This window comes from Nannobrachium achirus, assembly GCF_963921795.1.
Source record: "Nannobrachium achirus genome assembly, chromosome: 23".
Lineage (NCBI taxonomy): Eukaryota > Metazoa > Chordata > Actinopteri > Myctophiformes > Myctophidae > Nannobrachium > Nannobrachium achirus.
Genome location: NC_137830.1, coordinates 9495675 through 9512790, shown reverse-complemented (window position 1 = coordinate 9512790; position 17116 = coordinate 9495675). Strand labels below are relative to the sequence as shown.

The 17116-nt window shown below is 41.0% G+C and overlaps 1 protein-coding gene across 1 annotated transcript in view; it reads right to left on the bottom strand.

The window, feature by feature from the left end:
- Positions 1-2426: 2426 nt before the first annotated feature.
- LOC308308739 (protein NLRC3-like) overlaps positions 2427-17116 on the bottom strand; it is a gene marked incomplete at both ends in the record, with an annotated part of 195327 nt that continues 180637 nt past the window's right edge. The window contains 5 exons of the mRNA XM_080754193.1: positions 2427-2506; positions 2890-2939; positions 3670-3822; positions 10722-12161; positions 16311-16424. Coding sequence (XP_080610319.1) covers positions 2427-2506; positions 2890-2939; positions 3670-3822; positions 10722-12161; positions 16311-16424 — 1837 coding nt within the window. The remainder of the gene's footprint in view (positions 2507-2889; positions 2940-3669; positions 3823-10721; positions 12162-16310; positions 16425-17116) is intronic.

The window sequence follows — 17116 nt, the reverse complement described above, 5'->3', positions numbered from 1 at the left end:
CCTTTCCTACTGATTCCTCTGTAGGCCACTCCCATCTGAGCCACTCCACTCCTCTCTACCTCCCAGTAACAGCGTCCAGTCAGACCCTCTGTACACAGAACCTGGGCCTGTCCATCAAACCTGTCTGGATGATCAGGATATGAATGATGCTGTTTCACCCGAGTCACCTTCAGGTTGTTCTCAGACAGAGAGAGTTCTCTGGCTGCTGTGTTTGTGTCCAGTGTGAGACGATGTGAATCTGATGAGAAAACAACACAGTAAACATTAAAAACATTCCTCACTGAGTGACACACACACACATGCACGCACACACGCATGCACGCACGCACGCACGCACGCACGCACGCACGCACACGCGCACACACACACATGCACACACAAACACACACACGCGCACACACACGCACGCACGCACGCACACGCGCACACACACACATGCACACATGCACACACAAACACGCACACACACGCACGCACACACACACATGCACACACAAACACACACGCGCACACGCACACGCGGTAATAATCAGGAACAGGTTTGTGTTGTTTTTTTTTGGGGGGGGGGGGGTTGTTTAGAGAATCAATAAGGTTTGGTTTCCATAGTGATGGAACATTTAAACATGTATGTTGGTAAAGATTTATAGATCATGAATACAGTGGTTCTCAGAGTGGGGTCTGGGGACCCCCAGGGGTCCTTGAGGGGGTTCCAGGGGGTCCCCATCAACATTCATGTATATAGCATCAAAATCAGTGTAACCACTTTAAACATTTACTGCATTTATTTGAAAATAAACGAGCTCACAACGCGTTGCATCGCGATGTGTTGTGAGCTTATAGAACATCTATTTTCAAAATAATATCTTGGAAAAGCGGAGTCCATGACACACACACGCACACACAAACACACTTTCCAAACATTAATTAATCATATTTTCCTAATTCTTTCAAAAATTCTAAAAGGTCTACAAGCTGGCAGCACAACACCAAGTGATGCGCTGTGATCTTGTAGATCTGCAGACCTAATGTGTTAATACAGCATCACTCATTTGAACCACTTAATCCATATTTTACACGTTGGCTATTTAACACATTTAGAGCTATAAAACCCTAACCCTAACCCTAACCCTAACCCTAGCAACAAGGAATGTCAGAAAACTCTTTTCTCCAGATTCTAACTTTTTGTGATTTTTCCTAAGCTAGCGCCCCCTACTGTACTTGATCATACTACAGCATTACACAAAAGTACCTAAAGTAGCAGATCTACAAGCTCCAAACATGGCGTGAAGTGACGCGTTTGGAGTACATATGTTTTCTAGCTCTAAATGTGTTAAATAGCCAACGTGTAAAGCATGGATAAAGTGGTTCAAATGAGTGTAAAGCTGTATTCAACATTTGCTGGGGACCCCCTGGAACCACCTAAGGACCCCTGGGGGTCCCCAGACCACACTTTGAGAACCAATGCTATAAAGAACCATCAACCACTTTAACCCTTCATCGACCGGTGTCTCCCAGGGCTCTATACTTGGTCTGCTCAGTTTCCAAAATAGCCGATCTACAAGCTCAAAACGTGTCGTAGCACGATGTGCTGTAAGCTTGTAGATCTGCTATTTACGATGAATGTTCACGTATTAAGACATGTCCAACATTGGGACGCAGGGTTTAAATGGTTAATGGTTCAAAGAAGGTTCTTTGAGGAACCATTTGTGCTTGTGAGCTTGTAGATCTGATATTTTTCAGAGCCCTAAGGATCTCCAGTCAGTGACGTGGGTTTAAGTGTTTAACATACAAAATAAATATAATTAAAATAACGTTTTATTAATTAAAATCAGTTCCTGATTGCAGGTCTAATTAACCACTTGAACCCTAGTGAACCTATTCTGTATTCAAAATTCTAAAACAGCAGATCTTCAAGCTCACAACATGTTGCAATGCAACAAACACGACAGACAGACAGACAGACAGACAGACGTTGTGAGGTTGTAGATCGGCTATTTTCACTGTATTTAGACAGTTCTGTTTTAATGCATTTATTTTGGGTGAAATGTTCTTAATTTCAATACAACAATACATTGATATAAATTAAAAAAGTACTGTAGTTGTAATTTGTACTTTTTTATACTTGAGTATTTACTCGAGTAAATGCTTTGTCCACCACTGGTTGTCAGGACAGAAAAAATGTCCAAACATGGAATAAATTCCTTCTCAAGACATTTCCTCACTAATGTGTTTGTAAAGATGTCTAGTAACACATTTCAAGAGGTTGAAACTCCCCTAGGGCAGCGGGAACAGACACGCCCAATTTTCCTGCTCGTCACAAAGCCTTGTTTTGTGTGAGAATCTATATTTGTGGGAGCGTGTCAAATTAAAAAGTATCTTTATTAGTTTGTTGAATCCTAGAAGACACTGCTCCTCAGGAGTCCAGATCACCTGGAGGTCCTCTGGTTCCTCCAGAGGTCCTCCTGGATGGAGTGGAGGAGTGGAGCAGGACTAGGGTGCACCTCACCTGGGTATAGGGGAGCATGAGGTCCTGGGCTGTTCCCCCTCTCCCCTCTATGGATGTGGTCAGCAACACCACACTTCAACACTTTTTATCTGCTGAATAAGAGCTAAGCCTGTTGCCACTTCACACACTGATTGAACTGTGTTTTAAATGGTCTCTCCAGGGGTCCTGAACCCCAGTTTGGGAACCACTGCCCTGGAGTAGGGTTGAATTTCAATGTTTTGGATTGTGTTACTAAACACCTTTAAAACACATTGCTGAAGGTTTGTATAATATCCTCTGAATACAGGGAGGGAGGGGCCAAAAGAGTGTTAAATAGTGTATAAAATGTCAATGTGATGGACAGACAGACAGACAGACAGACAGACAGACAGACAGACACTCACATCTTGTAAGGAGTTGAGGTTTAATCCAGTGTTCTCCTGAATGATTCACACTGTAGGAAATAGAACAATAATGAATCAATGTCTGACTGTCTAACACACTGTCTCCACTACCGGACATAGTCCTGTTCCTTTTGATATCACGCACGCACACACGCACGCACGCACGCACGCACGCACACGCACACACACACACACACACACACACACACACACACACACACACACCTAGAAATTCTTGAACACAAATAACAGTAAAGAAGTGTTTCGGGATACAGATCAAGTCTCCTCCATATTTGGCACACTACCACTGTATATTAAATCTATGTTAGAATATAGGACACTATCACTGTATATTCAATCTATGTTAGAATATATGACACTATCACTGTATATTAAACCTATGAATAGAACCATGGATCATATAGGATCAAATGATCGTCTGGCACTAATCGTCCCAGAGTAAAGACTGAACTGGTAAACACAGTGTTTTGTTTTAGTGTCCAAACCTCTTGGAATGACGTACAGCTCACACTAAAGATCTGTTCTCCTAGAACACGGTGGGCAGTTTTTATTTACAGAGTTCCATACTGACTTTGATAAAGTGAGCCAAGGGACAAAACTTGAAACCTACTCTAAACATATCTTTTAATTGAATTATAATTTTGAAATAAAATAAAATAAATATAAACAAAGAAGCCCCCCTCCCACCTGGCCAGCCAGTTCAACATTGTAAGGGAAACACTGCACTAACCAACATGGACACAGTCCAGGTCTACTCACTTCAGAGTCTCCAGTGCAGCAGAGAGCTTCTTCAGACCAGAGCCTCCTAAGTGGCTGAAGTTCAAGTCCAGCTGTTTCAGATGGGAGGGGTTGAAGGTCAGAGCTGAAGCCAGAGAAGAACAGCCTTCCTCTGTGACCCCACAGCCTGACAGCCTGCAGAGAATACCATATTTAACAAAGTGCTTTTGATGTTCAAGTAGAGATCCACACAGAGAGAAAACACACTATTTATTTACCTCAGGATCTGCAGTCTACACTCTTCACTCTTCAGTAGAGCAGAGAGTTGGTTCACTTGTGATTCCTGCAGGCAGTTGAAACTGATGTCCAATTCTCTCAAATGGGAAAGATTAGATCTGAGAGCTGAGAGCAGGATGTCAAATCCTGTCTGTGTGATGTTACAGCCAGCAAGTCTGTAATTAAAGATTACATATCTGGATTGATTATCAGAGTTTTGGAGGAGGGACCAAAGACATGGAAAGAACAGGCAGGCAGGAATAATGTGAAGTAAATCATGGTCATCTTCCAACAGGAAGCTAACTGACAGGAAACAGGAAGCAGCAAGTTAACAACAGATGATCCAGAAAACTGACAGAGAGAGGACAGACAGACAGACAGACAGACAGACAGACAGACAGACAGACAGACAGACAGACAGACAGACAGACAGACAGACAGACAGAAGGGTAGTTACCAGGTATACAGTAGTAGATGGTAATAATCACATAGTTATTAAAGTACAAATAATATATAAACCAGTGAGACGCCTAAGGGCGAAAAACGTAATAATTGCATGACGTAATTCGCACTGGACGGAATTCATTTGTGAGTGTGATTCGAGTTGCGTTTGGTTGTTAAAGTTGGACAAAATATAGACAAAATATGTCAGCAAGAGCCGTTGGCCGCCGCGTCCACGTCCAGGACGCGTCCATGGACGCGGGACGCGGCCGTGGGACGCGGGAGTCCGTCCGTCCGTCCGTCCGTCCGTCCGTCCGTCCGTCCGTCCGTCCGTCCGTCCGTCCGTCCGTCCGTCCGTCCGTCCGTCCGTCCGTCCGTCCGTCCGTCCGTCCGTCCGTCCGTCCGTCCGTCCGTCCGTCTGTCATATCAATCAATCTCATATCTATCTATCAATCTTATCTATCTATCAATCTTATCTATCTATCTATCAATCTTATCTATCTATCTATCAATCTTATCTATCTATCTATCAATCTTATCTATCTATCTATCAATCTTATCTATCTAATCGGCTGGCTGGCTGGCTGGCTGGCTGGCTGGCAGGCATATCAATCAATCTCATATCTATCTATCTATCTATCTATCTATCTATCTATCAATCTTATCTATCAATCTTATCTATCAATCAATCTTATCAATCAATCTTATCAATCAATCAATCAATCTTATCTATCAATCAATCTTATCAATCAATCAATCAATCTATCTATCTAATCAATCAATCAGTCTTATCTATCAATCAATCAATCTTATCTATCAATCTATCTATCTATCTATCTTATCAATCTAAGCAATCAAATCTCAATCTCATATCTATCTATCTATCTATCTATCAATCAATCTTATCTATCAATCTTATCTATCAATCAATCTTATCAATCAATCTTATCAATCAATCAATCAATCTTATCTATCAATCAATCTTATCAATCAATCAATCAATCTTATCTATCAATCAATCAATCAGTCTTATCTATCAATCAATCAATCTTATCTATCAATCTATCTATCTTATCAATCTAAGCAATCAAATCTGTCTGTCTGTCTGTCTGTCTGTCTGTCTGTCTGTCTGTCTGGATGGATGGATGGATGGATGGATAGATATGAGATTGATATATTGATAGATAGATAGATATGAGATTGATTGATATGACAGACAGACTGGCTGGCTGGCAGGCATATCAATCAATCTCATATCTATCTATCTATCTATCTATCTATCAATCAATCTTATCTATCAATCTTATCTATCAATCAATCTTATCAATCAATCTTATCAATCAATCTTATCAATCAATCAATCTTATCAATCAATCAATCTATCTATCTATCTAATCAATCAATCAGTCTTATCTATCAATCAATCAATCTTATCTATCAATCTATCTATCTATCTATCTTATCAATCTAAGCAATCAAATCTCAATCTCATATCTATCTATCTATCAATCAATCTTATCTATCAATCAATCTTATCAATCAATCTTATCAATCAATCAATCAATCAAATCTATCAATCAATCTTATCAATCAATCAATCAGTCTTATCTATCAATCAATCAATCTTATCTATCAATCTATCTATCTATCTATCTTATCAATCTAAGCAATCAAATCTGTCTGTCTGGATGGATAGATATGAGATTGATTGATATGACAGACAGACAGACAGACAGACAGACAGACAGACAGATAGGATAGATGATTGATAGATAGATAGATTGATAAGATTGATGAGAGAGAGAGAGAGAGAGAGAGAGAGAGAGAGATAGAGAGATAGAGAGATAGAGAGATAGAGAGATAGATAGATAGATAGATAGATAGATAGATAGATAGATAGATAGATTAGATTGATAAAATAGATGATTGATTGATTGATAGATAGATAGATAGATAGATTGATTGATAAGATTGATTGATAGATAAGATTGATTGATAAGATTGATTGATAGATAAGATTGATTGATAAGATTGATTGATTGATTGATTGATTGATTGATTGATAGATGGATAGCAGGTTGATGCACCAATTGATGCAGGTTAGAGTTGTCCCATCTAAAAAAGAAGGTAATATTTGAATTCTCCATCAAAAAATACATACAATCGAGATCCAATTAATTTTTTAGATGGATAGGGTACAATTGGCAATTATAAAATACCAATTGATGCAGGTTAGAGTTGTCCTATCCCAAAAAGAAGGTAATATTTGAATTCTCCATCAAAAAATACATACAATAGACATCCAATTTGTTTTTTAGATGGATAGGGTACAATTGGCAATAATAAAATACCAATTGATGCAGGTTTGAGTTGTCCTATGCAAAAAAGAAGGTCATATTTGAATTCTCCATCAAAAAACACATACAATAGACACCCAATTTTTTTTTTTCGCTGCCTTTTTTCGCTGCCTTTTTTTCATGGCCTCGTCCACGGCCGGCCGTCTGCGTCCACGGCCGCGTCCCGCGTCCCACGGCCGAGTCCCGCGTCCCACGGCCGCGTCCCACGGCCGCGTCCCGCGTCCATGGACGCGTCCTGGACGTGGACGCGGCGGCCAGCGGCTGTCTCTCAAATATGTTTCGAAATATGGATATGACTGATGTCTGACATTATAGATGTCTTATGTTATAGACCACATGAGACTGGGCATTCCAAGCTATGGGCTTAATATTGATGACATCAGGGATCTCCATATATGGGCATATTCTTGTTTCTAGTCAGTGTGGGTTACCATTATATCAACGTTATTGACTAAATGAAACAGACAACAGACTGCATGGTGCTGGTGGGCTGGGGAACCAGCAAACCTTCCAGTCTGTGTTTACACCAGTTTGACATTCAATGATTGTGTAACTGGACGTGATAATTCCCTAGCAGCCATGATGGATCACATATTGTATTTACTGTACCGTATCATTGTGATGTGATGCCAGAGTGAGAACTAACCAACACAAACTCTGACCGTATCATGATTCTAGTCAGTGTGGGACACCATGATGCCAATTTAATGCACACTCCTCTTAAGACAATACATACGGTAATAAAACAGAACTAATCTAAATAATGCATGGTTAATTAATCTGACCTCAGTATCTCCAGTTCACAATGTGGACTCTTTAATCCAGCAGAGATGACTTCCATGGATGAATCCTCCATGTCGTTATAACTGAGATCCAATTCTCTTAGATGTGAAGGATTGGAGCTGAGAGCTGAAGCCACAATTTCATAATCTGGCATTTCGAGATCACAGCCAACAAGTCTGTAATATGTCAAAACAGAGATCAATCATTAACTTGATTAGATCAAGTTAATGTATTATGAGAAAGAAAACATGCCCCCAAAAAAATCATGAAAAAAATCAATCAACCCCAAATATGAATCACAAGGTGAGGGTTGTATTGTCAACGCAGCGCCAAAAGCATTTCCACTTAGACCAGGGGAGCCAAAATGTGAACATTTGAACTGGTTGTTGTGTGTGCGTCTTTAATGGTTATTTTATGTTCATAGGAGTTTTGTCATTCTAGGGTCAAGATCACTCGACCTTTGATGTTCAATGTTTTGAAGGCTCAAAGGTCAAATGCCAGGACAGGAAGGTCATTAAATGAAACAATGATTTAAAATCCACAGAAATAATTAATTTAACACTTACTGCCATTTACGAGTATACTCGTTAATTGATGCGCGCACAAACCCACAGTCTCGCACACACACGCATTTCACAGGAAATTTGTATTTTTTAAAGTAAAAAGAAAGAAAAAAAAACCTGTTAAAATCAGTTCTACACGGCGACAGAACCGCTTAATATAATAGGGTTTACTCCACTGTGGCGTAGAAGTAAATGTATTGGAAATAGGACATACTCAAGTAAATTAGCCTACAAATACCTCAAATCTACTTAGTTACTTTACACCAGTGGTTCTCAATCTCAACCTGTGGTTCGGGACCCCGACCCCCAGGGACCACCCAAATTATTTTTGGGGGTCCCCAGATGATTAAGTTAATGTGCAACGTTGTTTTCTCACTGTTTTCAACAGTAAACAAACCAACATACATTGTATGATTATAGAAGGTACTGTATCTACAAATTTCTAAAGTGACAATTTAAGGACCTTTTAATACCTCTAAAATGACAAATTAAACATCGGCCAAATTGTCAAATATCAGTGGCAGGAATTGTGAAAATAGCAGATCTACATGCTCACGACACCTCATGTAGATCTGCTATTTTCACAATAGAATCGTGTTATACAAAATGTAATTCCTCAACTCTTAGTGCTCGTCAGGGGGGGGTCCCCAGTTAAAATATGATTATTTTGGGGGTCACAGCCTGAAAAGGGAACCCCTGAGAACCACTGCTTGACACCACTGTCTACAGCAAGCATGGTTCCCAAACTTTTTATCCCGTGACCCAAGAGGATGAGGACGCGGTTTAATGCCTTTATAGCCTACGTTGTCTTCTCTTGGTGTTTTTTTGTATATTCCTTATGCCTGCGTTGTTTTCACCACGAGTCCACGACGCACGATCATGTCGCACATGGGGACGACCATCAAATGGGGTGTTCATTGAAAGCCATTTCCTCTATAAACGGTGCGCAGAAGCGTATTTCAAAACAAGAGCCTTTCTTATACTATCGATCATTCAACACGTTTATTTTGAAATTGTACTGGAAATAGAAGTAGCCAGATAGCCCCTACTTCATGCCACTGATGTCAGAGCCTGCTCTGCCAACCCCCCCCCCCCCCCCCTACACACACACACACACAGACCGCCTCTGCACACACACACACACACACACACACACACACACACACACACACACACACACACACACACACACACACACACACACACACACACACACACACACACACACACACACACACACACACACACACACACACACACACACACACACACACACACACACACACACACACACACGCGCGCGCGCGTGTGTGCGGACGTTCTGCAGAGACTCTGTGCAGACTGTAGGTATGGGTATAAGATGTGCACTGCACTGAACGTGTTCAATGACTTTATAATGATGTTCTATCACGCTGAAAGCCAGGGTAGTGGTATTGATACAAAACACCTGCTTTGCAGGTGCTGTCCCAATGAGACTCTAGATCTGGTGGTCCCCGTACCACCAGATCTCTATAAATGTGCTGAAAAGAACAGATGTGTAAGCTGTCGTCACGCAATGACGCAGTGCGTTGAGAGCTTGTAAGTCTGTTTTTTTTTCTTTTCAAAGCCATCAACGATCACACAGAAAACTGCTGTAATGAAGCCGCCGTGGCAGAGATTTTAATTAAACTCTAGTCATAGAGGGCTAAACTAAATACAATATTAAGGTATTTATTATTTTAGTAATAGAGGGCAATTACAATGTATTAATCTTCTCTTTTACTGCAAAAGTTAAGCTAATCGGCTAATTGTCTGTACAATACCAGCAAAACACTAACCTTTGAGATTTTATAGAATAACATCCCTCCATTATATCCATCTGCTCAGTTCTTTTAAGAAGACGCCTGCAGGTCTTCTAGTGTCAAAAGAAAAGTGCAAAGATAGAGCCAGTGGAATGTGGCTTGCTTTCACCCAAAATCAACACATAGCAGATAAAAGTAGATGCAGGGCCTCAAAAAGGAAAAGGAAACCTTCCACTTCCACGTGTGCGTGTGTGTGTGTGTGTGTGTGTGTGTGTGTGTGTGTGTGTGTGTGTGTGTGTGTGTGTGTGTGTGTGATATGACTTCAGGCTACGTGCACGGTCGTTGCTATGGCAACACACAGACCGCAGACACCCACCAGCTGTTTTATGGCTCAAATCAGGATTTGACGAGCGCCCGCCATGGCAGTGAGCGACACGTGACGAGCACCCGTCATATAAGCAGTAAAATAGTTAATAGGAATATGCTTTATTTGCACATAAACACTATACCACCAGTCACTATTTGAGACCTGATTATTATTGGACATTTTACATCCACCATCAATAGTGTTATGTGTGATGGTAGATTGATTCTCTTCTAATACGTTTTCTATTCACATGACTACTAACCGAGCCTTTCTGGTGTTCCTCACAGCTGGGACCAGTCTGGGTATCCCCCATGATCCTGTTGTTCTGTATTTCTGCAGGTCCAACTCATCCAGAACCTCCTCTGACGTCAGCAGCATGTGGGCCAGAGCTGAACACTGGCTCTCAGTCAGTGGTGTCTTTGATCCGTCCCCTGACTCCAGGTACTGTTGGATCTCCTGATGCAGTGAGTGGTCGTTCATCTCCATCAAACAGTGCAGGATGTTGATACATCTGTCAGGAGAGAACCTTTGATCATTCATCTTCTTCAGGTTGTCGATGGTTCTCTGGATGGTCTCTGGACTGTGGTCTGTCTGATCCAGAAGGCCTCCTAATAGACTCTGGTTGGACTCCAGTGAGAGGCCATGAAGGAAGCGGAGAAAGAGGTCCAGGTGTCCATTCTTACTCTCCGAGGACTTTTCAAAGGCTCTCTTCAGGAAGTCATCCAAGGTACTGACATCAACTCCCAGGAATGTCTTCAGTACCTTCACATTCCTCTGTGTGTAACAGTGGAACAGGTAGACTGCAGCCAGAAACTCTTGGATGCTCAGATGAACAAAGCTGTAGACCTTTCTCTCAGATTGAACAGTCTCTTCTTTGAAGATCTCTGTGCACACTCCTGAGAACAGCGAGGCGTCTTTCACATCAAGACCACACTTTTCCAAGTCTTCTTGGTAGAACATGATGCTACCTTTCTCCAGATGTTCAAACGCCAGCCTGCCCAGCTTCAGAAGAACCTCCCTGTCAGCTTCCATGAGCTGCTGTTGATTCACACTCTCATGGTACTTCTTCCACTTCCTCTTGGTCTGAACCCACAGGAAGTGGCTGTACATCGCAGTCTGGGTCTTGGGCAGCTTTTCTGTCTCGTCTGTCTTCAACATGTCCTCCAGAACGGTAGCAGTGATCCAACAGAAGACTGGAATGTGACACATGATGTGGAGGCTCTTTGATGCCTTCATGTGTGAGATGATTTTGTTGGCCAGATTCTCATCACTGAATCTCTTCCTGAAGAACTCCTCCTTCTGGGGGTCTGTGAAGCCTCGTACTTCTGTCACCAAGTCAACGTATGCAGGAGGGATCTGATTGGCTGCTGCAGGTCTGGTAGTTATCCAGAGGAGGGCTGAGGGGAGCAGATTCCCCTTGATGAGGTTTGTCAACAGCAAGTCCACTGATGATGTCACTGTGGCATCAGAAACAATGTCATTGTTGTGGAAGACATCAGAATCAATATCAATGTTCTCGAATTTCAGCGGAAACCTGCTTTCATCCAGACCATCAAAGATGAAGCCAACCTTCCAGACAGCGAGCTGCTCTGCTGTGACCTTCTTTAATTCAGGGTGGAAACGATGAATCAATGAGAGAAGACTGTGCTGCTCATCTCTGACCAGGTTCAGCTCCCGGAATGAGAAGGGAACCAGGAGAATGACATCTTGATTTTCCAAACCCTTTGCCCAGTCCAGAGTGAACTTACGCACAGAGAAGGTTTTTCCAATACCAGCGATGCCCTTGGTCAGAACTCTTCTGTTGGGTTTATCTCTGCCGAGGAGGAGGGGCTTAAAGATGTCGGAGCATTTGATTGATTGGTTATGGAGGGTCTTCTTCTTGGAAGCTGTCTCAAGCTGCCAGACCTCATGTTGGTTATTAACCCCTTCACTCTCTCCCGCTGAGAGGTAGAGCTCTGTGTAGATGCTGCTCAGGGAGGGCACTTCAGTGACGTATGTCACACGATCAAGACGGTTCAAACCGATCTTATAAACCTTTAAATACTCCAGCGGACTGACACCTGCTATGAGAAGAGAATGAAGACATGTTTAACATGTTAAAGTTAATTTATAACTTTACATTTAATATAAAATACCATTAAAACTATTTCTTATACCCTCCAAAAAATCTATAATTCGTCAAAAATAGGGGGAAAAAGAAAGAAAAAAAGAAAAAGAAATACCATTAGATCATTTGTTTCGGTCTAAATGTACTGTATATGTTAATCATCAGTATTTGGACATTGATAAAGGAATACAATGTGGACATTTAGTCTCATGATGCTTTCTGCTATTTAAAGATTTCAGTAATCAATATGAAATGATAATTTGTGTAAAATGTGTCCAGTCTTACTTTGTTCACTTGTGGTTTGACTGGATGTCTTCTGTTCAGGTGTGGTTCTGAGTCTCTCTCTGTGGAGATGAACACAATATAACATAGATATTAGATAGTTTAATAACTTTTATTATTTAATGAACTACTTAAAACCTATGTACTTTGTCCTTCAATGAATAGTGCCGATATACAAGCTCAGGAAGTGCTGTGATGCCTTGTGTTGTGAGCTTGTAGATCTGCTCTTTTTTCCATTCCAACATCAAACAAGAAGCAGAGTGCGCAAAGTGCCTTAAGCTAGCCTTACACCTAACAACTTTGGTAAGATTGTGGACAGATTTGGGAAAGATTTCTTAAAGACTACCCCTCACACTATAAGATTTGAAAAAGACTCCCCAAAGACTGTAGGATGATTTTTCAAAGATTTCAGTTGTTAGATGTGTATGCCTCTAAAGATTGTGTAAAGACTGGTTCAAGATTCCCTTTTATTTGCTGAAATATGCCTATTATATAGCCTTGTGTTCCTAAATAAATTATAATATTATTATAAAGCATTAGGCTAACCATAAATGAAAATAGCCGATCTACAAGCTCAGTCACAGCGCGTCGCATCAGAGTATTGCAGTATTGATACTTTTACTTGATTACTTTTTCACTGCACATGCCGTGCACAGTCTGTACACACACACCGAGCTCCGCCTTCCTCCCTCAGCCCTCTGTGCCTCTCCTCTCTAGTTTTCACCTCTCAGCCGGCGCAGATCGATCCTATCAACTATTATCAACGTTGAATGTTTGGAATAATGGAAACGCGGAGAAATAACTAATAAAGGGCTGTCGTAGTAGCTAGTAGCCGCACCAACAACGACCAGGCTGGCAGCTCAGGCAGCGTCTTTTGGGGAATGAATGGCTTGGCTTTTGGCTTGTTCTGTTTTGGTTGTAGGCTAGGCTACGTCATTGTATTCATTCAGACTCAGCCCCGATTTGTGAAAATATTAAACCAGTTTGATATTCTCGTAACAGAATCTGGCTCTCAAGTTGGGGTAAAAATCGAGTCGGACCACTACCTCACATTTAACGATTGAGTAACGACTGAGTCACGGGAGCGCGCCGCAAATAGCCCCGATTTTATTACGATTGAGAAATCTTTTCAAAGTTGTTAGATGTAAGGGGTCCTTTACAGACCAGGCCTTACAGACAAGGTGAATGGAGGACATTGGAGGTAGTGGTCTCACTCTACTGGATGTAAATACAAATGTGACTGGGGGTGAGATCTGATTATTTAACCACATCTGGGTGAACATTCAGCCAAAATAGCAGATCTACAAGCTCATGACATGTAGATGTAGCAGGGACCCCCCACTGTATATTATAACATTTACCATAGATTTCATAGATGGCTTCATAGAGTTGTTTGACATACATTATCTTTTCTATTAATATGTTAATACATGGGCAACTGGCAGCCCGGGGGCCACATGCGGCCCCCACCTTGACTTAATGCGGCCCGCAGATTAATATCGGAATACTGATATAGTATTGTTTTCAGCTGTTACAATAACAGAACATAAATGCTTTTGAAATTAAATAACAATTTTACTTTTCAGGATTAATAAAAAAATAAATAAAAATAAATAAATAGCCGATCTACAAGCTCACAAGCACATTTTTACAGTCTATTGGTTCCCTTGTCACTGTGACATCACTCTGACATCATGCTCTGATGTCACTGTGATGAACCACTCATAACAGAATGGGTTTGCTTCTCTGACCTCATGCTCTGGCTTGATGTCCCTTCTATGCCCATATTTGGTAATGCCCATATATGGGCATGTTCTGCCAATCTCAACAGATGAGATTGGGTATACATCACTGGCCAGATAGCCAAGAATTGGTGTGACCAAGGAGGCGTTTTAATAGTACTAAACAGTGTCACCACCATTGTAACAGCTGCATGCTGAAACAATGCCCAAATAATGTCTGTCTGACATGATGAAACAAGTGACCAAATTTGGAGATGACTGACATCACTGACTGACATCACTACAGTGCCCAAATTTGGAGATCCAGTCTATTGCATAGAAGAGGATTGACATACTGTGTGTGTGGAGGTCCAGGTTCATTACTGAAGTTAATTATTGCTCCTTTAGAGCGGTCACTCTTCATAGACACACAGCTGCGTGTTGGAGACTCTGCTCTGTGGTCAACACTTCTGGAAACATACAAAAACAACAAAAAAACATGTGTCTTTAATTATCACATGATTGGGAAGTCAGTTTATTCAATATTCTTTATTGTAACGTCCCATTTTTCAAACATAAGAGAGTAAAATTCCATGGGTTTCAGATCCTCAACATTGCAACAACAGTAAACTAATGAATACAATAATAGAAAGACAAGCAGCAACACTGGGGTCAAAGCAGCAGCACTGAGCCCAACACACCATAGACCATATTAACATGGTGGCCATGTTGCCATTAAGTTAATGAAATGCCACCCCAGTTGCTTCATTTTCAACACACCATAACAACAGCATGTGGTCAGCAAGCTTTATATTCAACACACCATAACAACAGCATGGTCAGTCAGATTCATGTTCCTCCACTGGCCTTTAGGGGGAGCCATGCTACCACTGTAAACTACTAACAACTCTAAAGAAATCCCAGGATTTAAGTGGTTTGTTTATAAAATAAAATAATTGGCAAATAAGAGGAGCTTACAGTATGGGTAACAGTGGCCGTAGGTTGAATTATTATTCATAAACTGCACTGCAAGTTTTTTTCAGGTTAGATGTCGTTTTTAGAATCGGCCTCAGTCCTAAATGGGTTAATGGAATTAACACATAAATAGCACCGCTCACCTCACACTAGGTGTGATTTTTTTTAGATATCTAACTATTAGTCAAGCAAATGTCTGTCTGTCCACCAAGTGTGAAGTGAGTGTCCTTTATGCAAGCTTGAGGATTGGTCAAGCAACAGGTTAGGGTGGCCTACAGGTAAGCAGTGGTGGCCTTAAAGGGCCACTTCACCTCTGGGACAACCCTATCTTATTTTAGTGTTGTTTGGGACACGATCAACACAATCCTGAATATTTTTTTGTGTTCAATTTGTGTTTTTAGATATTTTAGTATTTCAGCATGACTAGTGATGCATTTTACATCATAATTTTGCATCATATGATGCAAAACGCATCACTGATTGACCTTACTCGGAAGGCCCCTCCAGCAATGGGGCCCTCTATCTCTATCGGGCTGCGGTGCTGCCTATTTCCGCGTCGTTCGGATTGGCTTTGGAATACGAGAGGCGCGCGGTTTAGTTATACAGTATACTGTAATGGATGGATGGACTATCAAAACAAGTTATTATTAGAATACATCACAGACCCTTTCAAAAGAGGGGGCACTTGTGAATAAAGTTGTTCAACCACTAATTAACAACAATGCGCGCTCATTTTAAGACAACAAACAACATGGATGCAACAATGGTCTGTCGCATCCAAATGAAACAGTGTTAATCATGTGGACAGCTGGACACGTTAAAACATTACCTTGAATGGAATATATATCTATGAGGATCAAATATGTCAACGTTCCCAAAATGTGATCTTGAAACGGGCCTCCAAATTCTTAAGGCCGCCGCTGCGGGTAAGGACTAGTATATATAATTTGCACACTGTGCAACACACACGTCACGTTAAAATGTTGTGTATAATGTAATGGATTGTAATGTTTGTAATGGATTGGCATACTGTGTGTGAGAAGGTCCAGGTTCATTACTGAAGTCAATCAGTGCTCCTTTAGACCAGTCACTCTTCATGGACAGAAGGCTGGGTGTTGGAGACTCTGCTCTGTGGTCAACACTTCTGGAAACATACAAAAACAACAAAAAACATGTCTTTAATTATCACGTGATTGGGAAGTCAGTTTATTCAATATTCTTTATTGTAACGTCCCATTATTCAAGCATAAGAGAATACAATTAAATGGGTTTCAGCTCCTCAACATTGCAACAACAGTGAACTAATGAATACAATAATAGAAAGACAAGCAGCAACACTGGGGTTCAAGCAGCAAGCACTGAGCCCAACACAAGATAACTCTTGGGAGTCTCAGCACTGGTCACTTCTTGGCACTGACTTTCTTTACTCTTTTTAGGTTTTTAGGCTAAGCATTATTAGTATCATTATTGTCTTGCAGACACTTATGTATAGCCTATGTGTATATTTTTTGGCACTGCGTTGATTAGTAGTTCCTTATGTTTGAATGAATGGACCATTGTAAGTTCTTTGAGTTTGCAATATGCTTAGAAAAGTGCTTTAAAATTGCAATCCATTATAGAAACTTTAGGTATTACCATTTCTTTTTTGTTATGTGTGTCTTTTTCTACTGATCTCGACACTTTATATGTATTTCTTTTTTACTTATAGTTGCTCTGTATGGTTGATTCTCCTGTATTGTTGATTCATCTTTCTTGTTTGTTTTTGTCGCTAGGCTGTCACACATAGTCCTTTTTCTTTTTCTTACTGTCCTGTAACTTGTAACCTTAACTGCTATG